The sequence below is a fragment of the Taudactylus pleione genome, unplaced genomic scaffold, assembly GCF_031769625.1.
Source record: "Taudactylus pleione unplaced genomic scaffold, aTauple2 ptg000183l, whole genome shotgun sequence".
Classification (NCBI taxonomy): domain Eukaryota; kingdom Metazoa; phylum Chordata; class Amphibia; order Anura; family Myobatrachidae; genus Taudactylus; species Taudactylus pleione.
Genome location: NW_028284585.1, coordinates 670,512 through 696,992, shown reverse-complemented (window position 1 = coordinate 696,992; position 26,481 = coordinate 670,512). Strand labels below are relative to the sequence as shown.

Sequence of the window (26,481 nt, the reverse complement as noted above, 5' to 3'; positions counted from 1 at the left end):
ATCTAATATATACCATATAAAACTTAACACTGTCTTCATTATATATTGTGTTCTAATTTATTTGTATAACATACATTTATGTAACTGCTTATTCATTGTTTATATGTTTAATATATATTCCATTTTATCACAATTATCTTTTGTGTACTCCTGACCATACCACCTCATATTAATGTCACTATAATATCCTTCACGTACAGTAGATGAACTATATCATGCCCTTATCGTATATATCTGATTTTACTTCCATAAATCCCTTTCATTATTATTATTATTATTATTATTACCAGTTATTTATATAGCGCACAGAGAATATTCGGCCATTCACATCAGTCCTTGCCCCAGTGGAGCTTACAATCTATATTCCCTATCACATGTGCATACGTACACACACTAGGGGTAAGCGCCAATTAACCTACCAGTATATTTTTGGAGTGTGGGAGGAAACCGGAGTACCCGGAGGAAACCCACGCAAGCACAGGGAGAATATACAAACTCCACACAGTTAGGGACGTAGTGGGTATTGAACCAACGACCTCAGTGCTGTGAGGCAGTAATGCTACCATTACACCATCTGTGCTTATTACTAGTTATTTATATAGCATACACATATTCCGCAGTGCTTTACAGAGAATATTTGGGCATTCACATCAGTACCTGCCCCATTTGAGCTATTCCCTACCACCAATCTATATTCCCTACCACATGGTCACACACATATGCACTTGGCTTAATTTTTACTGGGAGACAATTATCCTACCAGTATATTCTTGGAATGTGGGAGGAAACCAGAGTACCTGGAGGAAACCCACAAGCACAGGGAGAATATACAAACTCCACACAGTTAGGGCCGTAGTGGGGAATCAAACCCATGACCTCAGTGCTGTGAGGCAGTAATGCTAACCATTATACCATTTGTGCTGCCCATTCTGCTGTTATCTTGGGTGAACCTATTGATCACAATATCACCTCTTACATTCCCTGGCACTTTTCACCTGGGACTACCTGCTTCAAAACATGCTCCCTTGTCCATGGGTGCCAAGAAGGGGGGTGCGGGTACTAATTACCAGGACCCTGGCTTGATGGAGGAGTCTGGTGGGAGCCCATGTCTGCCACCCACTCCCCCCTCCCTCCTTCCCTCCCAGTCAGCAGCAGTGTCATGCTGCTGTGTGCTGGGCTGCAGGGAGTGCAGGATGGCTGCTATTGCTGATCATCAGCAGAAGTCTCCTCTGCCTGTGTGGGGGAAAGCGATCACATTGATCGCACCTTCCCCCCTGGATTTGCCCCTGGCTGAGGGGCACACGGTGGTGGAGATCCAGTAGGTTTCCCGTCATCAATGGTAGCTGGGGGCTCGATATTTGAGGGTTTTTTGACACTTTTACACAAAGTGTTTTGTTCCGGGAATGGGATGACTCGCCTTCTTGACAGGCACAGCTGTCGGTCAAAACTCTAGCCTCTCTTCTGCGAATACTCAAAAACACCAATGAAAAGAGACCATCGATGACACTACACAGAATAGTTACCTACCATCGATGGTTTGTGCCACCATCACCATCAGTGGTAATCGTCGATGGCCATCCCTGTGGAGCGCGTCAATTTTTTTTCTAAGGAGTCATGGCCACGCCGAATGACATTAGGCCATGCCTCCAAAAATGACTGGGTCTAGCAAGGCTCACTACAGCCCTGTCCTCATCTACCATCTAAGAAGATTGTTTACACCACTTCATCTATCATCCATCCATGAAGGCTCCTATACAACCCCACTACATCAACCACCAGCGCTCCAATCTTTCAGAGAGATGATATCTCTTTTACCTTTGCATCAACTTGGGGTCTAAGAAAACGAAAATTGAATTGTTACTTTTCACAATATATTGCATCGGTTCAATGCGATATACAGCTTTGCTAAGTAACAATTCATGTATACTTACCTTTCTAGCGATGAGATATCCAGAGGTCTGGTGGTCCTGTCTTCAGCTGCGGTCCAGAGTGAGCAGTTGGGATGTGAAGCCAAGTCCTTCCTGCATATGTTTCAGCTGCTGAGGGCAGAGGAGTCTGCAGTGGCTGCTGGGACATCAAGGGGATGGAGCTAGCGTCGGGTGCCAGGCACTGCAGGCAGAAGACAGGGAGGTAAGCAACTTCCCTGCCCACTTTGTAAAGATGTTCAGATTCCGCTATCCTGAGACGGCGAATCTGAACACAAAGGAGAAGTGGAAAGCAGAGCTATCCATCCTTTACTGAATTGCACTCACCATACTAAAATATGATGATGCGATTCATCCACAGAGGGGGGGTGCCGCTGGAGAAGTAATGAACTTCTCTACGGTAACCCGCTCTGTGAATTGCACCAAGCAGAGAAAAGCCCTGTTTACCGTAAAACAGGACTTTTCTCTCCTCCATAAATAGACCCTCTTGTGTTTAAGCTGGTCACACACAACCCATTAGCCTGTGCACAGAGGCCCTGGTTCGGAGCCAGAGCTCTGACAGAGCGTTCGCTCTGAATCAGGGCGTCTTCTTTTTTTTTATGGAGCGGCCTCCTGGCCGCTCGCATTGTTGTGGGTTGCCACCCACAACTAATGCGAGCGGGCAGGATGATGGTCGCGATGGTCAAGACCATTGCGACCATCGGCTTGTGACGAGACCCTTGTGGTAGGGTCTCGTGGCCGCAAGCCCCAGAGAGCTTTCGGCTCAAACAGAGCTGAAAGCTCTCCCACTGACATCACTTGTGTCAGTGGGGCCGCCCCAAACGGTAGGCGTTCCCACAGGAACGCCTCCGTCTGGGCAGCCACCCCCCCGACCCACCTACCAAAGGGGGCATGCTGTCACTCAACATTGCCAGCACGCCCCCCCCGTCGCTACCTGGGTCTCGCGCATGCACTGTGGGCCACCATCGACCCAGTTGCGAGCGCTCAGCACTTGCGACAGGGTCTGAATCAGGCCCAGAGTGATGGGGTTTATCTTTAATTTGCCCTAAATTATGCACACTCTAAAAAATAATATCTGTTAGTGTGCAGTAGTTGCCAGATCGCTGCAAAAACAGCAGCAATCTTACAAATGGATTTTAGGGGAAGCATGAAAATTACTTGATTGATTTAGATAAGAACAGTTCATACTGTTTATAAATATGAATGAATGTACTAAGCCTTGGAAAGAGATAGAGTGGAGAGAGATATAGTACCAACCAATCAGTTTCTAACTATCATTTTTCAACACAGCTGTAAAGTGACAGGTGCTGATTGGTGGGCACTTTATCTCTCTCCAATTAATCTCTCTCAAAGGCTTGATACATCTCCCACTTAAACCTGCTTGGTGTTACTAGTTTTTGTCGTTTTTTGTTGATTTTCCAATTAATTTATGATATAGATATTCTATTTACTCGAACACATAATTCTACATAAAGTCAAACTTGTACCACATGATCATTTTAGTGTAATTTTCTTACTGACTCCACTTTATCTCTCTTCAAGTACATCCCCCCATATACCTTAAATAATCATTAGAGTGTGGTGATATGAACTGTTGTATATTGCTCAAAGTGGAAATGTGCTTCTCTGGCAGAATTCTACATGGGCAGCACAGTTGGTGTAGTGATTGGCATTACTGCCTCACAGCATGGGTTTGCTCTGGGTGTTCCAGTTTTCTCATACCAGGGCCTGTGCTAGGGTTGCATGAGCAGAGTCACTGCCCATGGCCCATAACCAGGGGGGGGGGGCGGCACCATTGCTCCCCTGTGGCACCAGAATATGGCTTGCCTAACGCCTGACATACCGAACGAAGGTAAGCCGGGTGGCGGGCGCTGTCAGCCGTGGGGGGGGATGGTTAGGTTTAGGGCTCCAGGGGGGACTTAGGGTTAGGCACTCTCCCCCAGGAGGTTTAGGGTAGGGTTAGAGGGGGTTAGGTTTAGGCATCCCTGGGGGGAGGTTAGGGTTAGGCAGCCCCCTGGGAATCTTAGGTTTAGGGTGCGGGGAAGGGGGGGTTAGGTTTAGGCATTTACAAGGGAGGTTAGAGTTAGGCACTAGGGGGAGGTTAGGGTTAGGCACCCCTAAAGGAGGGTTAGGGGGGTGGAAAGGGTTAGTAATAGTTAAAATACTTTCCGTTGTTGGTATTTGAACATAGGTCCGGCGGTCTTTCATACCGATCCCTTGTAGGGTGCCTAGGACAGCAGCCTAGAGTTTCGCCCGGATCAACATAAGCTCCTTCTTGGTCCTGATGACCATGCCCCCTTTTCGTGACAGTATGATATCAAGTTCATGAGTGGGGCCAGCACAGGGTGGAATATTGCCCTGCTATGGCCCTGCCTATGACACGCTAAAATCATACTGATAGGTTCATTGTCTTTTGATTAAAAAAAAAATAACCTTAGCATGTAAATTAGGTGTGTCCACGTGATAGGAAAATAGCTTGCAAGCTCCTCTTGAACAGGGACTGATGTGAATGACTGATATATTCTCTGTAAAGTGCTACATAATATGTGTTTGCTATAATTGTTAATAAATAAATAAAGAAATGGAACAGCAAAATAGGTCCCATTAAAAAGTAAAGGATGGGACCTCAGGATCACCAGCTCTAGGCTAGTGCAAAAGTAAAAATGTGTATTTCTTCAATGTGCCTAATGTGCCCTCATCTACTTTATCTAAGTTAAATAATCTTGCTTAACTTTAGGAAACTCTATACTACACTGCTCCACAAAACTGGAGACCTACTTCATATGTTGCTCAACTACCCGTGCCTCTGCAAATATCTGCTCCTCAAATGCATCCATCTTATTCAGTAACCACTGCACCTCAGTGGACTAGACAAACTGGCCTAAATCACGAAGCATTGTTAGTTCAAAGTTTTTTTGCACAGTGCAGTTGATGTTTTACACGTCCTAAATGAGCTTTGGTGTCAGTTATGGAACCAGGGGGAGATGTATCAAGCCTTAGAGAGAGTTAAATAGGAGAAGTTGCCCAAAGCAACCAATACGCTTCTAACTGCCATTTCAAAAACTGTGCTAGACAAATGTCAGTTGCTTTGGGCAACTTCTCCACTTTATCTCTCTCTGAGGCTTGATACATTCCCCCTTCTCCCAGTGTTTTTAGAAAGTCCAATTATTGTAACTCATTGCTGAAGCTTAGAAAACCAGGCAGATTAGTCATGTTCATACTTAAAAAAAAAATCAGCTATGTTAATTAAACAATAAAGATTTTTTTGTTACAGAATGTTCCCACAAGAACCATTATACTAATTCTGTGATACAATATTAATGCTCAATAAGAAGATTTATTTCCCAGGAAATAACATACTGTGGTTGAATTAATCTTGCAACACCGAAAAACTGCCCTACGGTCCTCTGACAGTACCAGTCTTTAAATTGTCTGTTTATACATTTGTTTAAAGGTGCAATAAAGCAATAATGAGCTATGAATATTAGAGGACTGCGGTACTTTGATATAGTGATGTCAGCATGCATTGACTTTCTTTTATAGAAAGTATTATATCATCTATTAAAGAGCTTTTATACAGGGTTAAACCAGTATAGCTACAGGAACATAAAAAGTTGGTAAAGATACTAATACTTATACAGATCTAATTCCAACTTTAGTCAAGAAAACAGGGCCAGCTCTAGGGGTGTTCGACCAGTGTGGTCGCACAGGGGCGCCACCCATAGAGGGCGCACCCCTCTCCAGGATCCTGATTTCAGTTCCACCCGCGGGCTGAAGTGGCCCGTGGGTGGTCAAATCGGGAGTTTGTGGACCACCACCCCCGCAGCCATGCGCCGGTGCTGGAGCCCCGGAGTGTAAATGGATGCATTCACTGACGGGAGAGGGCTAGGGGAAGCCTAGCCAGTGACTGAGTGCTGGGCTTTACCCCCAGCCTGACATTATTTGGAGGCGTGCCATGCGGGCACACCTTGAAAATAATGTCACATAGTGGGCATGGCCTATAGAAATTAGGCCACGCCCCCAAATTTTGTTGCGCGCGGCTGCGTTGCAGGCGATGCAAGGGCGCATTATTAAGGGCCAGCACAGGGTGCTCCAACCCCTGGAGCCAACCCTGATGGCCAATGGGACTGAACAAGCTATTCTGTGCTCAAAGGAAATTGTCACTTTTCATGGATACAATTAGTGCAGTCAATCAGTGACCACACACACATATTAATCACATTGATGTGGATGTGGACTGGCAGGCAATATGATTTCCATAAACACTGTGATTCGTGGCCAATTTAAATTGGCCATGAACACTATCCTCATTTATACCCCTTTTACACCAGAGCTAAAATCCGGGTTATTACAGGGTTAACCCTGGCTGCTTCTAGGTGTAAAAGGGGCAAGGGTTGGGTTCCCGAGTCGAGTGACCCGGCAATCCAACCCAGGTAACCTGCAGGGTTTAACACGGAAACCAGGGGTGTATCTATAATGGGTGCAGGGTGTGCGGTGCAGGTGTCCAGGTCCGGGGGGGGCACACCGCACACCCTGCACCCATATTATTTAAAACTTACCTCTCCGAGGTCCCGCGCCGTGTGTCAGCACTGTACAAAAAGCTGGAAAATGGCCGGGGCGGCCATTTTTCTGTCGTTTTGCGCATGCGTAGTAGATGCCGGGCAGCACTCTAGTGCCTAGAGTCTACTAATGCTCCAGTGGCAGTTGGCTGCCAGATGCCGGGAAGAGAGGAGGGGGCCCCAGATAGTGAATGTACACAGGCCCCCTACTCTCTAAAGACACCCCTGAAGGAAACGACCCGTGAAACCCTGCAGTGTAAATGTCCAGGTCCTGTTTACAGATGGGGACCTGGTTTCTCAGCGCTTGCAGATGATGTCATCTCCAAGTGCCGGGAGAAGTGTTCCACTGCACCCATGTGCAATGTGAATGGTGCCGATCTGGGAATAACCCAGATTAGCGACGTCTAGGAAAAGGGGTATGTCCAGGGTCTGACTCGTTTTGGAACTGTGTTCCAAATCTTGGGTCAGACCCTGGACTGGACTGGAATCACTGAATGTGTACACAATTTACAGCTACTTTATCACCTTGTATAATATCTCCTAGGTGTTCCCTCCTCCTAGACAGAGCCTCTGCTCCATGCAACAATTTTCTCTTGTTATCTTCTGTTTGTCTGTCAGTCCGAATGAGAAAAGGAGGGTAGTTGTAGAGCAGAAGACCCAGTCATAACCTGTATTTATTTAATTTCCAGTTCTGTATTATAGTACATCAGGGCCCAGGGAAAAATATGACTGCATATTGCAGTTCATGGAACTCTAGATTGTGGATAGGTCATTTAAAACACTCGGAACAATCATTCATATAAAAACTTTTTTTATTTTTAGCCATAATTTGCATGTTCCATAAATACTGTAGCGCTTAATGAACTATTTGTATTGCTAATCAGTTATTGTGATAATGATTACAATTATAAATTCATAAGTACAGTAACAGACTCTACATGTTTATTTAAAACATGTCATTATAATACTATATATATATATTTATAAATATATATATATATATATATATATATATATATATACAGGATGAGTCTCCCATATCCAAATATTCCGAAATACAGAATATTCCAAAATACGGAATTATTTTGGCATGACTGAGATGATGAAACCTTTGATTTTTGATTGTTCAATGTACACAAACTTTGTCTAAGGCACACATTATTAAAAATATTGTATAAAATAACCTTCAGGCTGTGTGTATAAGGTGTATATGAAACATAAATGAATTTCATTTCTGTACACAAACTTTGCTTGAGCCACAAAATTATTGAAAATATTGTATAAAATTACCTGCAGGCTGTGTGTATAAGGTGTATAAGGTGTATATAACACACACATGCATCATGTGTTTATATTTGGGTCCTATTCCCAAGATATTTCATTATGGCATGCAACTATTCCAAAATACGGAATATTCCATTATCCAAAATACCCCAGGTCCCAAGCATCTTGGATATGGGAGACTCAACCTGTAAATATATAAATATATATATTTATATATATATATATATATATATATATATATATATATATAGTGTAAGTTTTGGATGGTTTAATGAATATGACTATTCTGTGAAGGTCAGCACTTTGAGAACACATGAGATAACAGTGTTTTATGGTTCAGCGCTTTGAGAACACATGACATAACAGTGTTTTATGTTTTCAGTACACTTACTAAACATACAGGTACATGTTGTTTCAAAGCTTGCTGATATTTCATTTAATTCATGAATATTGTAATCTGACAGTTTTACACATAGGGGCTCATTCTGAGAGCGAATGCATTTATTTGCAAAATAGAGGCAGACAATGCAACTACAAACATATGCTGCTAATCACAAGATGTGTCTAGTTCTTCACTTGTAGAATATGGGCCAGATTCACATCAGGTGTTCATGAGATTTACTAACACCCAAAAGGTCATACGCATAAGAAAAGGGATATTTTTTACATATTATTGATACGTAAATACATATTTGTTCTTAAGTTGATTTAAATAAAGAAGATAACCTAGAAAACAGCAGATATATATTTTCCTTCTCATGAAGGAATAATGGTAAAATATAATTATTGCTAAAGTATACACACAAAAGGATATATCCTATATAATATTGCCCTTGGGGGAAAAAAATATGCAGCCAATGATGAGCTGTCCAAATTGTTCTGCCACTGTTAAGTATGTGGGAAGCTTGAAATAAGAGAGACGGCAGGGGCAGGAAGTTTGATGGGAGCTGGCACTATAACCCTATACAGATTGCACCTGTTGTTCCATGGACCCATCTTTAACAGTAAGAGGAACACAGTACCCATTTTCCAGTATCAGGAGGAGTCTGAGGACCTTCAGATGGAAATCAAAAATAGAGAAAAAAAGACAGAGAGAGAGAGCAAAAAAAATAGTAATACAGCAGGCAATGCTGGACCAACTGCGAATAAAAACACGAGCAATGAAGAAAACAGCTTCAGAGATGAATCCACAATCAACCAATCAGAAGCAGCTATATCTAGTGTTAGTAACCATCATCATCATCGTCGTTGCGTGGGTGGACCAGCTCTCATGCGCCCACAAGTGATCAGTGATGTGAGATCAATGGCTGGGGGGGCACACTTGTATAAAAATACAGTTTTTATATCAAAACTCTGAAGCATGAACAGGGAGTATGATAGGGGAGGGAGTATGATAGGGGAGCCTCTGCCTCCTCTGACTACATGTCCCAGCAAGTCATATGGCTACTTACAGGCATATCTGCATTTCCTTGTGGGTCTCAATCAGTCGCAATTACCCGAAGATAGCTACTGATTTCCCATTCACTATTTGTTGTGTGTTTCTATATTCTGCGCATGTTTGCGTGGGCTTCTTCCAGGTGCCCCAATCTACTACCACACTCCAAAAATGTACTGGTAGGTAATTAGCTTCTGACAAAAAGTTATCCCTAGAGTTTATGTGTAGTGAATATAGTTTTACAGGGAGTCAGACCAAATATTCTCTGTATGCTGCATAATATGTGTGTTTTATATGAGTAACTCATAATAAATATTACTGCATTTGGGTTGTCCTCCCTAAAGACGGGTACACACAATACGATGGTGCAACCCAGTGGTACATTGCACACTGCAATCCAGTGCACAATGGTGCAATGTATCGTTACAAGCTGCAGGTAACAGCGCCGAGGAAAGATGGTTTGAGTGTATACGATATATGACGTGATGTGCAAGATATGTTGTTACGAACAGCATCAGGACGATATATCGTACAATATATTGTATATTGTGTACCCAGCTTAAGGCATCTTTTCAGTCATAAGGAGATAAAAGGCTAATATGTGACCAACTAAGCCAGTGGTCAGGGAACAGGGGTAAATTACCCCACATGGGGTAAAAATAAAATTCCTGGGGGTAATGAATGGACAGCCGGGCATGCATATGAATCATTCTATAATATAGAATGATTCATATGCATGCCCGGCTGTGCCGCAGGGAGGCTCTAAGCCGGACGCCCGCTGAGATGTTATTACCAGCTCCTTCCTGCAGCGCCGCGTTAGCCAGAGGCTGGAGTTCTCTTCTGAACTCCAGCTTCCGCCTCTCTCCATGCACACTATGGGAGAGACGTCATGACGTCTCTCCCATAGCTCCGAGGAGCAGCCGGGCATACAGGATGACGGCGGATGCAGGAGCGGGGATTAAGGTAAGTGTTTTTATTGTACAAGCAACACTACAGGGGCATTATATGGGGGCACTACTACAGGGGCATTATATGGGGGCACTACTATGGGGCACTACTACAGGGGCATTATATGGGGGCACTACTACAGGGGCATTATATGGGGGCACTACTACAGGGGCATTATATGGGGGTACTACTACAGGGGCATAACTATGGGGGCACTACTATATGATTTCCTTCCCTTCAAATCAAGGGGGTAACGTCAGCGTATCTAAATATATTTTGGGTAAAAGGTAAAAAAGTTCCCTGACCCCTGATCTAAGCAAACAATATATATGCAGGTGTAAGCTTTTGATGTGAACATGCACAGAACCAATTTACTTATTTTAGGCTAAACAAGCAGTTGTGCTGTGATCTCCTTATCAGCAGCATAGAGTTAAATAGACTCATGTTTATAGGGGAGAGAAAAAGCAAACAGATTATGGTAAATGCACTCAAAGAGATGAGTATTTAAAACTTCACTTTTATAAGTTATCAGGTTAATTTTTTTCACTTAAAAGATAAACCTAATATACTGTACCTAATAAAGCTACAGCAATATCCTAGAAAACTTTAGCTCTTGCGAATAATAAGTGACTTACACAGCTGGATATAGAAGTAGTTTCCTCCCTTTTCTCCACCTGATTGAGCTTTAGAGACCTATAAAAATAATATCGTGCATCTGTCCTAAGCTAAATATTCCATTAAGTAACATACTGTACAGCGTACAAGATATGTATGCTTAGCCCTTCTGCAGCAAGTTACAATGATGTCAGAAATCAGCAAAGTATAATGTATATACAGTATTATTGAACTCTTTTCCAATTTTTCTAAAGTGAATCCACATTATAAAGGTTAAGTTAGGCCATGGGGCAATATGGGGATAACTTGTCTACATACCAAACTTCAGCGGTTTTATGTAGTTTGAGTGTTCATGGTTTTGTTAAATCTAAAATAAGGTTTATAAAAAGGAGCCTCCTTCTAGCTCTCACTCTGCAATAGTTCAACTGGGATTCAACTGGGGTATAAAATATCGTAAAATAATCGACTAAACTTTTATTAAAGTAAAGGTGCCCATCCACTAGGCGATTTATGTGAGCGATTGAATGATAATGATATCGTTATTGTTCAATTGTTCATAAATCGTTCATAAATCGCTTGTAATTCGTTTGTAAAAATCTATTAAATGACCAGACATGCGCGTGCCCGCTGGTCGTTTAGACATCTTTCATCATGCAAACATGCTGGACAATCTGACGATATCGTCAGATTCAGCATGTTTCAGTGCAGGCTCATCACAGACTGACAGATGACTGCACGATTACAATGTCGTAATCATGCAGTCTTTTGCCTGTCTGCTAGTGGATGGGCACCTTAACACTGACTTATTGGGTAATCAGACTGACCATACCAGAAATTATATGTTTGTTATTTACAAAACTCAGATTAAATTTAGACCATGTGTTTAGACTCTAGTTAACAGTATATATTATCTATTATTTATAAAGTGCAAACATACCGTATTATGAGGCTCAAGATACAAATGCAATACAAAGACATGAAGCAAAAGGTAAAGATGGTCCTGCTCAAATAAGGTTACAATCTAAGAGGTGTGGGGATCACTAAAATGTAAAGTAGCTGAATAACAATTGTTGCGGCTATTGATTATAGTTGTGTGTGACAGCATCATCAAATAACAATAATAAAGCAGCCATTGGCATTTTTCTACAGACCCCAGTTTTAGACACAAACTTTGTGGCTGTCACTGTAGACATCTTAAATAGTCAAAGACAGTATAATGTGCCTGATTCAGAATAGCATGATGTTCACAAATGTGAGCATTTATTTTGCTATTGCAGGTGCGCAATAATTCCATCTCAAGCTCATGCTGTGCTTGCCTTACACGGTGTGTATGCACAAAGGGGCGATAGAGACACATTTTCAGAAATGTCTTGGAAAAGTGCTGGGGGTTCCTGAGTGGTGACTGGAAGGTGGCTAAACAGCTGCATGGGGATGGTTCTTCCGATGGACATGACATTGGAGTGTTGGGTCACTGAAGTGGTTACATACACAACTGGATGGTGTGATCGATGGTTACGTCTAAAGATGCACCAAGCCATATTTTTGCACCTATGGATGCTCAAAGTGTGCGTCTTAGTCCTCACACATTAATATGCACGAATGTAGACTAGGGAAGGGCTTTGTCGCAACATTTACATAAAAGTGGAGATGCATGCCGATTCCCGTGTTTTGGTTTTGATTTTGGATCTGGTATCATTTTCGTGTTTTGGTTTTGGATCTGGATTCATCTTCATGTTTTGATTTGCAAAACCACCCACAAGTGTTTTGAATTAGGATAAAAATCAACAAAATTTTATTAAAAATCAGTCAAATTGATAAAAACAGCTAAAATGTCAGAATCCAAAACCTGAGTTTGGTTTTTAAATCCAAGTTCCGTATATCTCAGCCAAACCTCCTTCCTCCTCTGGGTCTAAAAAAAGGCTTTTTGTTGGTGCTGCACAGGTACTATAATTGTTATCCACCAGTTTGGAGTAGTTGTGTGTCTTAGCCAGCTCACTACTCTCAATTATGTCCATCAGCAGTTGTCACCAAGGAGGCAGTAAATACTGTCTGGGCCAAACACAAGATATTTTGTAATTGTATTTATTGTAAGAACCATTTCTATGTTTTCCACCACATTTTCAATACTGTTGTAAAATAAATTAAGTAAAAGCATATCCACTTGTATCAGGTATACTGTGCTGTAAGTGCAATGAATTGTAGAAAAAACAAAATCATTAACAATTTTTTTTAGTTATTATAAAAAACTGTGTAATATAAAGGAAATGTCCTTATTTACTATATGGGGGAGAATTCAGTGGCGTAACTACTGCCTCAGCAGCCCCCGCGGTGGGTTGGAGGCGCTGGGTAGCTTGGGAGCGACGGGGGCAGTAGTTACGCCACTCAGTGGAGGAACTCCCGTGACTCCCTCCATCTGCTGGGTGCCCGCTGAGTGTGTTACCAGTGGGCACCCGGCTCCTTTTGAAACCCCCGGCGGCAGCTGGAGGCGGGCGCTCCCTCCGACTTCCGGGTCCCACAGGGCACTATGGGAGTGACATCATGATGTCACTCCCATAGTGCCGAGGAGCGGACGCCGGGGACGGAGCTCAGGAGTAAGCTCTGTCTTCCTTGTCCCACAGAGCACTATGGGAGTGATGTCATGATGTCACTCCCATAGTGCCAAGGAGCGGACGCCGGGGTATGGACGGCAGCAGCACTGGAGCGGGTATAAAGGTAAGTGTTTCTTATTTTTTTTGTGTGTGTTTGTGTGCGCGCAGGGTTGGAGAGCAACTACAGGGGGCTAACTACTGGGGGCAACTACAGGGGGATCACTACTGGGGGCAACTACAGGGGGCTCACTACTGGGGGCAATTATAGGGGGCACACTATTGAGATCAACTAGGTGCAACTACAGGGGCTCACTACTGGAAGCAACTACAGGGGGCTCACTACTGGGGACAACTACAGGGGGCTCACTACAAGGGGCAACTACAGGGGGCTCACTACAAGGGGCAACTACTGGGGGCTCACTACTGGGGGCAACTACAGGGGGCTCACTACTGGGGGCAACCACAGGGGCTTACTACTGGAGGCAACTACAAGGGGCAACTACAGGGGGCTCACTACTGAAAGCAACTACAGGGGGCAACTACTGGGCACAACTACAGGGGGCACTACTAAAATGGGCACAACTACAGGGGGCACTACTAAAAGGGGCACAACTACAGGGGACACTACTTGAAGGGGCCCTGCATAATGGACACTACTACAGGGGGCACTATTACAGGGGGCATTGCATAAGGGACACCAGTATAGGGGGCATTGCATATGGGGCACAACTACAGGGGGTACTACTTTCATGGGCACAACTACAGGGCGCCCTGCATAATGGGCACTACTACAGGGGACATTGCATAAGGGGCACTATTACAGGGGGCATTGCATAAGGGGCACTAGTATAGGGGGCATTGCATTTTGGGGCACAACTACAGGGGGCACTGTATAAGGGGCACTAACTTAATACACAGTTTACAGGTTATAAACTATGTTCCTAATAATCTGGTTCTACAAGGACATAAAAACTGTGCAAACTGTCATGAGCTGAGGTGACAGACTTGCACTAGCAAAGAGGAAGGTTGGTGAAGTAGATCTGTCAGGTTGGGATGTAATGGGCATTACTGTTTGGCATAATGTGTATTTGGCATTACTGTGGGCACAATGTGCTATTAGGGGCATTACTGTGTGGCATAATGTGTTGTATGTGGCATTACAGTGGGGCATAATGTGAAATAGGGGCATTACAGCATGGCATAAATTTGTTTTAAGGGCTTTACTGTATGTCATTATGTGTTATACGTGGCATTATTGTGTGGCATGTGTAAGGGGTATTGCTGTGTGGTATAATGTGTTGTAAGGGGCATTCCAGTGTGGCACACTATGTTATATGTGGCATTACTTAGTGTGTCATAATGTGTAAGGCACGTTGCTGTATCATGTAACCACACACCTTAAATGTCGTCTTTGGGTGTGTTTGATCTTTGGGCGGGGGGTGGCGCCTGAAAGTTTTTTGGCATGGGGGAGCAAAATTTATAGTTATGCCACTGGGGGAGATGTACTAAAGCTTGGAGAGGGATAAAGTATCAACCAATCAGCGTCTGTCACTTTATAGGCTGTTTTTAAAAAAGACAGTTAGGAACTGATTGGTTGGTATCTTCTGGTATCAACTCTCTCCACTTTATCTCTCTCCAAGACTTAGTACATCTACCCCATAGTGAGGTGGCCCATTATATGGAAGACTAATGTTCTAAAATTCAAAGTAATTAACAGAAACCTAAGCTATTCATGACACTTTGCACTATGCGATCCAGGCACCAAAGTAGTAGTTTTTAATACCATATGTTTTTTATTGTAGACAATATCCTCCACTACCCTTTATAATGAAAAAATTGAAAAATAAAATATATTGTATACACTGCTTTGTTGCCACAAAGGACAAAAACAGTAAGTACATTTGTAGCTAGCTAAACTATCTCTTGTAGGTATTGAGGATACTCACAACTAAAGGTGGGTACACACCTGACAGATATATCTGCAGATAATGGTCGTTCATACACACTGAATGGCCATCATCTGCTTGTGCCCCCGGGTCTCGGTGGCCGGGGGGCAGGAGTGTGTCCTGCCCCCCTCCTCGTGGCTGCTGCTGTGTGTGTACGGGCAGTCTGCAAATAGACAGATATGTCTGCAGACATATCTGTCCATCAGCTGTGCAGCACAGCCAATGCAATATGTCTTTCAACGGCGACGTTCACCGACATATTGCGGGTACACACTTGATGATGGGCAGCAGATACATTGGCCGATCAATTGATCGGCCAATGTATCTGTCAGTGTGTACCCAGCATTAGATTCCCTGGAATGTGGTGGATACATTTTTCCCTTATCTTGTCTCTTCTTTATTCTCTAATTTTCTTTCTGTAATTTCTACCCACACCAAAGAGGCAAGTTCCCCTATTATCTTTCATCTTTTATCTACACAGGTAAGTATTTTTCTTAGGCTAACTTGGTTTTCTGGGTTTGTGTCCTTTTTTTTCAACTAACTAAGACCAATATAGTTCAGCTTTGGTTAGAATCTTTTAAACACTTGTTTGCTATTTACAAGTTATATCCTCAGTATAATTCACACATATTAAACACAAATGCAGATACACAAATGTTATCTTTATTTTTCAGAAATGCTTCATTTCAGGAAAGGAATTTCCTCTTTTGTAATAAACAATTTGTCCAATAATCAAATGAATAAAATGTTTACATTAAAGACAAGTACATTTACTTGTAATAAGGTTCAACATATAATTACATTAATAAATAATGCAACCTATCAAACTACAAGTACAAATCTATATTTATTTTAAATGTCTTCAGTATATACTGCAGTACAACACTTCCTCCACCACTGAGTCTCTCAGTCTATTAGTTTATGTTAATCTCGGTGGTGCACAAATTTCACTTCCTAATAGTGGTTCCTGAGTAGTGCTGAAGGTTCCAATTGTGGTTAGTTTGTATTTAATTGGATTAGGAGGGATGATTACTGCAATTCTATAGAGGTACTAAAGCTCTTTTCAGTTTTGAGAGATAACTCAGTTGAATAATTGTAGCAGTTGTCACGGTCTACTGTTGCAATATAATTATTAGCTACATAGTTACAAAGTCTGAGCAGTGAGCCAACAAATAGCAACATGTTGCTGTGTATACATCTCTCATAGGGTGAGTCTGCCTTATTTAAAACACTATTTCTCATTATAAAGAAGTAATTTAGTAATGTATTAGATATACCTATATTAGGGGATATAAGGTTTTGTCTCTCCTTTTTAGTCCGCAATCTATATTGTGGTTAAAGTCAGCACTAAAAGATCACACAGTCTATCCTTTTGTCAGTTTACACTTGGACACCTGTACTTTCTTTCTAATATTTAGGATTTTACTGTTCTCCACTCTGCTACATGCACTGTTGGTGATAAACTGACTTTAAGGAGGTATGCATGGTATTGGAGCTAGCTTAAGTTTGTTTTTACCTAAGTACTCCTGCTGAGCTCACCGCCTCTAGTCCTGATCCACTGGGTCACTAGTGCTTAGTGCCTGCGGTTGCCTGCTCCACTCACAGCTTTTTCCAGTGTTGCTGCACTATGTTGAGAACACTATCAAGAAGCTCTTTAATTCAGAATAGATCACAGATAGTGCCGGAACTACCCTTTTAATTCCAAACACTTGGAAGCAACCTCTCTGGGTGATTTATGTCTCAGTATCCCTGCTGCTAACTCTACAGCCTTGAAACCACTGCTGGTTCTTCCAATGCTGTTTCTAGAAATGACACTGTAACACACATCTTACTCAATTAGGGAGGTTTCAATGGTCCCTCTGGCAAAATAACCAGCAATCAAATCACCTCAACTCTTTCCTGGCCTCTCTGGAGTGCTGCTGGACACTGTTTTCTTCCTTCAAAGGTTCTGTCCGGTAAAAGCCATTAAACGGCCCTCACCTCCATTTTTTATAGTTAGAGGCACATGCTGACTCGTCCCGTGTTTATAGCTAGTGGATCATGCTGTCTTCTCCTGCAGCTGCCCAGAGTATTTAAAGTCTGATAGGTGGTTCTTTTTCTTTATTTACAAACAATATTACATTGACACTTTATTTTCATTTTTGTTTGAACAAGTAATTGAACACTTGTGAATAAGAAGAATTGGAAAATAGAATGCTTACTCTCCTAAGACATGACCTATAGTAGACCTATCCATCCCTACCCACCATATAATGAAAGCCAGGAAGTCATATGCACCCCTCAATTCGAATTTGTTTTTATGCGACATGCTCTAGTTTACAGTGTAAGTGACATGAATTAAGTTAAGACTGTAGTGTATCCATTTAGCTTAAATGTCATATTTCACATTTTGTACATTTTGTGTCATTTTGCAAATGCTTGAAGTACTTAGATGCCCTCTGAGAGGGCAGATATTTTAAAAATAATCTTTGCAATATGGAAAAGTAAAAAATATGACATCAAATCTTAACTGTTTGATTATTAATTCTAATTTTTGGAAAAGGTGTGTAATTTTAAAAATTACTAGTTTTTATAAACTACTAAAGCAGTGCCAGCCTCACCCTCCTTGCATGAGGATCCCAAGGCACCAGCCTCCAACACATCTTGTATTCTCGTGACTGTTTTTATTTTGACAAACATATCTTGTCAAACACACTTCATTCCAGAATATCAACAGTCCACATTGGATTATGAATTAAAAAGTGCTTGCGATAACCAAAGGAGCAGCCTGTAAACAAAGACATTATAAACCCTCTTGTCAGAGGTCTGTCTTTTTCTCATAGTCTGGCAATGGTTCTATGTAGGCCAATAAAACAAACCTAATACCTAATACCAGGGCAAAGTTTCTGGAAAAATAGCCTCAGGAACTGTGGGTGGAGCTACTGGGAGTGGAGCTATAGAAAAACTATATATATATATATATATATATATATATATATATAGTATTTAGAAAAGAAGGCACTCAAAAGGGCCTCTAAAATAAAACTTATCTCATGGAAAATACACTTTGGCCCAGGACATTAGGTCATAGTTAATGAGAAGTTTAGGAGGAATTCCTGCTTGTTACTGCTGAAACATAGCACTGACTAGTACACAATAAATATTGGAAATGTGACCGTTGACATAACAAAATCAAAAATATGTCCATACTATACATTATTTGATACGTTTGGTATGAAATGCGTGTTTCTGAACAAATATATATTCTTCTTCAGTATACAGTGAGCCCTTGTAACTGATGGGCCCAATTTTAAAAACTGGATTTTAGATACCATTGGACTTGAGCTATTGTTTGTTCTTTGAGTCATATACAGAAAACTGCTGAATCCTGTACTGTTTTCATCCTTTAGGAAGTTTAGTATGAAATTTTATCTTCTCGTACTTCTTGAGGTTTCTGCTGCATTTGAAACAATTGACTAATAACATCTTATTATAGAGCTTAAATCAGCTTTGTTGTACTGTATGGACAGTGCAGTGCTCAATTGGTTCAAGTCCTTTCTGACAGGCAAATCATAAAGCATCACATCCAGAGTCAGTTATTTCTTCTCTCCAATATCATTTCCCTATGGCTTCCACAGGGCTCTGCTTTGCACCTAATGGTGTTTGCAATATACACAGTATGCTGCCACTGGGAGATATTGTGATATGTCATGGTATAATTCAGGGGCATTTTCATCATTGGGGGCTGTACAGCCCCCGATGATTAAGTATTCACCTCACCGCGAAGGATAATTAAGTATCCACCTTGCTGCGGGGGATACTTATCACTGGAGCAATTCATCATTGCCCTGGTGCGGGGGCAGCTGCTCTGAAAAGCAGCTATACCCCTGAGTAGTAACATTGCTACAGAAGCAGCAGGGATACTTAACTATCCCCATTGCCAGCTTTTGCGCATGTGTGACCTAAGGTTACGCATGCGCAAAGTCACTGGGAGGCGGTGAGGAGCCCTTCTTCGCATCCCCAGAACTGGGCTCTGAGAACAAGAAGATGGTCATTGTTCTAGTAGGCAAACTCCAAAAACTTTCAGTTTTCGGAGTTTGCTGAATATCAGATGGTCCTATCGGACCCCTGATGGTGAATGGCCCGTTACCTTAAATATGTGTAAACTAGCATTGCAACAGGGCATATTAGTGATGATGAATAGACTCCTCTATTTGTCATTCAGATTAGGTACTAGCATTCAGATCACAAGTTATTCAGTTATTGAAAGTACTTTTGTTCCCTCATATGTTTCAGGAACAGTGGAATCTAAAGGTACCTAAATCTACTTAATGACCTTTTTGATCTTGTGCTTTTTATCATGTGGATTGCCACCTTATTTGCTACAGTCTGAAAGGCATTATTCCTGGAAATATTCAAAAGCAGGCTCAAAACATGTATGTACACCATATGAATGCAATTAATATTGTCTCATTTTATTGTCAGAACTATAAAATATATCGCCCTTTTTTTCATGGAAAAAAGGTTCTATATAACTGTTATTACATTCTTATTAATCAGTCTTTAACCATAACTTAAGTAAGATACATTCACAGTATATAGTGAAGGAAAGATACAAAGGGCCAAATCTAATGGCCTGCGATTTGAAGGAACTGGTGAGATTCCAGGAAGATAGTTGCTAGATTTAAAGCAACAATTAGTTTAAAACAACCTGTTTTTGTCTTTAAACTAATTGCCACTTTAACTATAATGTATAACTCACTGGAATTGCGCCGTCTTCCGCTAATGGCGGGCTATTACATTTGGCCCAAAGTATTGATTGATAGAAGAAATGAAACTTACCGCAGCTAATTGAATTCCCCCTTATTCTGCTACTGGTTATTTCACTGATTTTCAAGAGCAAAATCCAAGGTACCCAATCACTTCTGCAGATAAAGTATCTCTCAAAAGTTCAACTTGCAACATTTTTTGCTAACCACAGACATATATCTACTAAAGCTGTAACCTTCCATGAAACACTGAATGCATTTCCACCACTAAAAGGCATCCATTCTCGCTGCAGCCTATACCAATCAACTTTTGGAATTACTATTGTCTTTCATTTATAATACACCAAAAGGGTTCCTTAGCACCATCGAAGGGGAAAAAACTGCTTACAAGAAAGAGAAGTACCAACTATTACAGACGGTACCTAAATTTACATAGATACATAATAAAAGTGTGCAGTTACCATAGTTGTATAAAAAAGATAAAGAGTAGAGGGCTCTGCTATAGGAGCTTACAATCTATATGGGGTATAGGTGAACACAATGGGGAGAATAACCAATGATGCAATTGGCTGAGGGTAGTCCAATCAGTTTAAAGGGTGAAGACATGGAAATATACAGTTGCTACTAATATGTGTAGAGGGAAGATAAATGTTCTTTATTTTATATAACAAATATACTTTTTATAAAGTGATACACACGTTTTCCCCAGCCACTGTTTCCCTGCTTACAGTACATGAGTGTACTGACATTTTGGTGCCTAGAATATTAACAAGAATTGCTTATCCAGGACAACAAGAGGTTGACACTGGGTCAGGATCTCCAGCAATGATCTTAGTGTATTGTTTTACATTCAGTACACTTAACCATTGAGACAATTTATAGGGTAGGGAAAAAGAGTTGAATTCCCTTGATGTGCAAATCATAAGAACTGTGATTAAAAGTTTTGTGTTTTTAGTAAGAGAAAAACAAATAATTATTATCTCTAGACCTAGAGATGAAAAGCTGATTATTGGCTCTCTAGTGTCCCACATTGTTATCTACTCTAGGAGCAGACAGCAACTAAACGTTTCTGTCACATTTTTTTTTAGCTTTGTCTGTGGTTTGATTTAAGAGTGTTCCATTAGGGATAACGCAGTAGATATAACATTTAGCTGCAAACAAGAAGCAATTATTTAGTAGTAAAAAGCAATAAAACAGAAATAATGGATAACTGTGGATTATTTGCTACATTAGAAACTATCCCTGAGAGTGCACTAATGAGACTCTGCTAATTAAAGTCTTTTGTAAAAATAATCTTTTTTAGTTTTTAGCTTCCAGGCACAGTTTAAATAAACTTCCAAGAAATAAGGCTATGTGAGTACAGTATAATCACATCTCATTAAATGATCACGAGAATAAGAATGTGCATATAACTAATACAATGATGGAACTAAAAAGGTCTCAGATTGCAAGTGGACATGTAATGGATGATCAACAATGTTTATCTGCATGACAGAATAAAATGAAGGAAATTTACAGGAAATGTGTCTATAAGAATAGGAGAGAATCAGAATTAATGGGTTTGAAAATGTAATTAATATATCAATCTAAATGGTGATAAGCCTAGCTGAATACAAATGTAGTGTAATATAAACCAAGTCATTGCATCTTTTTCAGTTTTTGTTTGGATGGGGTATTGTTTTATGTATTGCATTTGCAATTGAATGTACTCCAAATAGTATGTTCAGTGTAGAGTATTAAAACTATCCTCTGTAAAGTATGTTAAGTTGGAATTTCAAAACACCAATAGAATTAAAAATTATAGTAATGTGACAGCCAGTGTGATAGGGAACTCCCAGGAGCGCTCACTCACAGTTCACTGTACATTGCACACACACTGTGAGAAGCAGCACCCTGGGGACTTACCCTTTTTCTCCACACATATATACTTTACTATTAACCCTTCATCAACCCTGCTAAGGCACTCTCATTTCACGGACACAGGGAAGTGGATCTGCACTGTATTCATCAGATTCACCCCCCTCAGTGTTCTGTCCAACAGCAGATGCCTAAGACCTATCATTTCTATCTCCATGTATAGGGAGGGATCCGCTCACAGGGCATTGTATGCATGAGTAAGACACCCAACAGTAGCCATTTCTGCCACACATCAGTGGAGAGACTTTCTCTCTGATTATTTACCTCAGAATTTAAAAACTTGAATTAATCACTGCAAGTTTCAGTACAATCACTTGGAAATATTGAATATTACTGAAATAACTGCTTACATAATGTGGATGATTTCATATAAATGTACTGATATATACGTTCAGGAGGATACCTGTGACATTTCACTAGAAGCCATATAGTCTTTTTACTTTTGTTATTATTACGATTGTGCTGCTCAACTTAATTGTTACCCTGAGATTCACCTACAGATGTATGCATATAGATATATAGCAGCCCCCGAAACATCAGTGCAATAAAGACAAATCTTATTTTATCACTTCAAGGTTTGGAGTGCCGCCTATTTGCTTGATCTATTTGGAGGGTTTCCTTGGCCGTTTGGAGGGCACCCAAGTGATTTTACCAAAGGCGCACAGCAGCCTCAGAGTGCTGGATACTGCATGATTCATATATATATATATATATATATATATATATAGGCTAAAAGATGCAAAAAAAAAAGTGCATTGACATGTTTAATGTCAACATTATGAACTTGTCGACATTTTAACCAAGTCGACGTTTGTGAATGTTAACCTAATGGTCATGTTGGCATTCCAACTGTGGACATTTAGTACCTGTCAACATTCTGGTGTCGACATTCTGAAAGTCAACATTCTGAATGTTGACTTTTCATACCACATACTTATATTTATCTACTGTAAATAGCAATTACACAAATGAAGACAGAAAACAAGGGATCTTCATAAATGTAGATAATTGTTAAGCAATTTTGGAACCAAAAACTCCTGTACAATACTACAAGGGACAAGTGGCGTACAGCCACACAAAATCGAGCAATAATAGGTCGTCTATGAATGATTTAGCACCGGGTGCCCAGCGAACATGCGATGTGCTGCGTGAGAGAGGTGGCCCACTTCCATCTGCGCTCCGGTTCTGTGGCGAGCGTCCCTTGAACTGGCAGAAAGGTACGTGGGCCTATGTGTTCACAAACAACTGGATGCCGCACCTCCCTTCCCAGATCGTTATGCTCCTAGCCCACTCCACATGCCTTTCTTACCTTAGCTGAGGAAAGGAGGAGAGGTGGCAGTTTCATTTCCGCTCAGATTGAGAACGTTGCCCTGGGCTGTGACATCATAACCCAGTGCCTTACTCCCATACCGCCATTATAACTTCCCACCTTTGTTACTCAGGGGGGTTATCACAACCAGTTCCATGTAATGACTCCCTTAAGTGTCTTTTCTTTTCAGCTCAGTGCAATTTAGCTAAACTTCCTCCTGGGCTTATATGTAGCCAATCCCTCCTAATTTTGTCAACCCAGGGATTCCTAGTATAACTGGGTGAATTGATCAATGGAAATAGCCCCCAGCCCCAGAGAAAAAAAATGTCATGCCCCCACCCCCCAAAGGAATAAAATAACTTTCATGGCACCTTTAGCCACACACATTCAATTGACTCACCCTCCTCAGAGGCCACTCCAGTTGAAGCTGCACAGCATCAATAGTTTGGTTTTGGCAGAAGAGGACTAGTAGGAGGTAGTGGTACCTGGCGGCAACTGTCTGTGACAGAGTAACAGTGTCTGTCACTCACTGTATCACTCCCCCACCATGTGGCCTCGGCATCACTGTGTCATGTCACCTCAGCAGGGGCACGGCTGTTGTTAGGGGCAGGTGCCAGGCTGGCGTGGACCTGCCCAGCATGACCTCTGATGTCACGGCCACGTGCATCTGCTCAGCCATAGCCCGCACAGCCTGTCCATGCCGGGGCAGCGCGTCTGGCTCTGAGCCAAGTGCTCAGCGCTGCCTGACCAAACTGTAATCCCGAAATCCTGAAATTGGAAGCTCCAATCCCGGGATTCAAATCCTGGCATTTTTGGGCCAAAATCCCGGAATCCTACCGACCCGATCCCAGTATTGGCCTCTCTACTTATATCATACCTCCCAACATTTGCTTGGAGGGAGTCGGGACATGCGCGCGCCAAAGGTGCGCACACCCGAAAAGGGGGCAGGACCTAATCATAAAGGGGGCATGGTCAGATGACACGCCCCCATTTAAATCACTAATGGGGTGTGCCCAGCATCTCCTACAGTGTATATTCTACGTCTGCATACACGCTGCTCTGCATAGCAGAGCAGCGTGTATGCTTCCCCCAATTTTCCCCCCACTGCGGGACACTGCGGCCCGCGGGCAAGGCCAGCGGGACAGTTCCAGAAAGACGGGCCTCTCCCGCTAAATGCGGGACAGTTGGGAGGTATGCTTATATGTATTTTACTTTTTTTTTATCAGTGTACATGGATGATATACAAGTGCTGGTAAACAAGAATCTTTTACGTGAAATGGAATATTTTCAATTGATAAACAATAAATGCTTATGAAATACACAATTTGCTTTATCAATGTTAATTCATCCACATAAAATTGGATTGTCCCTTAACATTGATATAATATCATAAGTAGCTGTCCACCATGATTAATACACATACTGTACGTTATACATCTCCTTGAACACTCTTTACTTTTAATTAGTGAAAGAATAGTTCTGACCAGAAAACACAATCAAAATGAATTTAAGAACGTTACAACTTGTGGTACAGAAATGAATTTGTTTTATGTATGCTTAAACAAATGACTATAACTACAGGGCATGGCAATGAGCTGGTTAAGGTAACAAAATAATTAGTCAGCATTGAGCTACACACCCTCTGTACGTCATGCCAATAGCAGCTTAATCTGTAAGGAACAAATGTACACACACTCGGCTTCATACAACAATACCTTACAGTAGTTCATTTAAAGGTTTTTTTGTTTTATACAGATTTATCTATCACACTGAAATATGTCAGAAAAAAGTAAAAAATAAGCATTTACTTAAACTGCTTAGTTTAGCCTTGATTTCAATTCTGAAATACAATAAAAATACATCATGATTAGCTACATATGGAAAAATAAATGTGTTAACTGACAATCAGTTTCATGTTTCTTTCCGTCATGAAACAGGTAAATAAAATACATATTAAAATTATATATAAGAAAGTCATGTCAATCCATGCAAGACTCAACAGTTTTCAAGTAACCTATGTAATGTTACATGTACACACAGTGAGAACTAAATACTAACACTTACCAAAGAGAGAGAGAATTCCACACGCTGTCCACACAATTAAAGACATTCCTACGCTCCCAGTATTCTGTAATATTCCTTTGGGGGAGATAAAAATCCCTGCTCCAATTATAGTTCCAATTATTATTGAGATTCCTCTTAATAAAGTTACTTTCTTTTTTAACACCACCTTTTCTCCTGTGCCAGATTGTTTGCAGGTAATTGAGGGTAACTTGCCTTGTGAATCCTTTGCAGGGTAGGTACATTTGGAAATCATGGGCACATCAGCAGGAGCAGATTTCCTATACATGTTGAGCGAGGACAATAAAAATCTAAAAGTAAGAGAAAAAGTGCTGTGCAGGTAGTACCTGTCTGTGCTCTGTAGCTGTTAGGTCTATAGAGTGCTGAATGCCTCTGATGCAAAACTTTCACATAACTAATGTTGTGATCTGCTGATCTTTTGCTTCTTAGTAACACCTGCTTATTCACGCTGCCTTATTGCCCTATCACTGGAGACCAAGTCATCTTCCGCATGGGTTTGATAATTTTTACAGTATTTAGGTTGCTGTCACGCCAGGTTACTTCTGCTGAATGATGATGTAAATTCTCCAAGTTTGCATCAGCCACAGAAAACTCTTTGGCATTACTCAGCAATTCTTCTTACAAAGCTGCATGTTACAGAAGGAAATACCGTACATGATCTTCTTACACAAAATCTGGGTAAGTAACAGGAACTTCTGTTGTGTTAGGAAATTCATTGTGACTTGCAGAAATGCTTTTGGATAGACAACAAAGACTATTTATTCACAGGCATTCTATGAAAGTTAGATGCTTTATTGTTGCTATAAAATGTTATCAGACCAGTATCTCTGTTAACAATGACACTGCAGAAACCTAATTATGCTACTAGTAATAGTTATTCAATACATAGAGACCTGCAAATACAACATACAAAAGCTCTGAGATTTACTGTACATGCCTTATAGAAGTTAAGTTAATTATCTGTTTAGTTATATCACATTTTAATTTATTTGGTTTCATTGATGTTAATTATAGATAAACATCACTTCAATAAACAAAACTAAGTAATATATATTTAACATTCTGTTCATACATTCCTTTACGCTGATTTCAGTTTGATGCAATGACAGAGGGTAGCCTACTCAT

General features: G+C 41.1%; 1 protein-coding gene across 1 annotated transcript in view; it reads right to left on the bottom strand.

Annotated features, from left to right (window-relative positions):
- Positions 1-25,624, bottom strand: part of SLC7A11 (solute carrier family 7 member 11) — a 211,878-nt gene extending 186,254 nt beyond the window's left edge. Inside the window, exon 1 of the mRNA XM_088476130.1 lies at positions 25,339-25,624. Within this exon, the coding sequence (XP_088332256.1) occupies positions 25,339-25,624 (286 nt within the window). The remainder of the gene's footprint in view (positions 1-25,338) is intronic.
- Between the last annotated feature and the right edge of the window lie 857 nt (positions 25,625-26,481).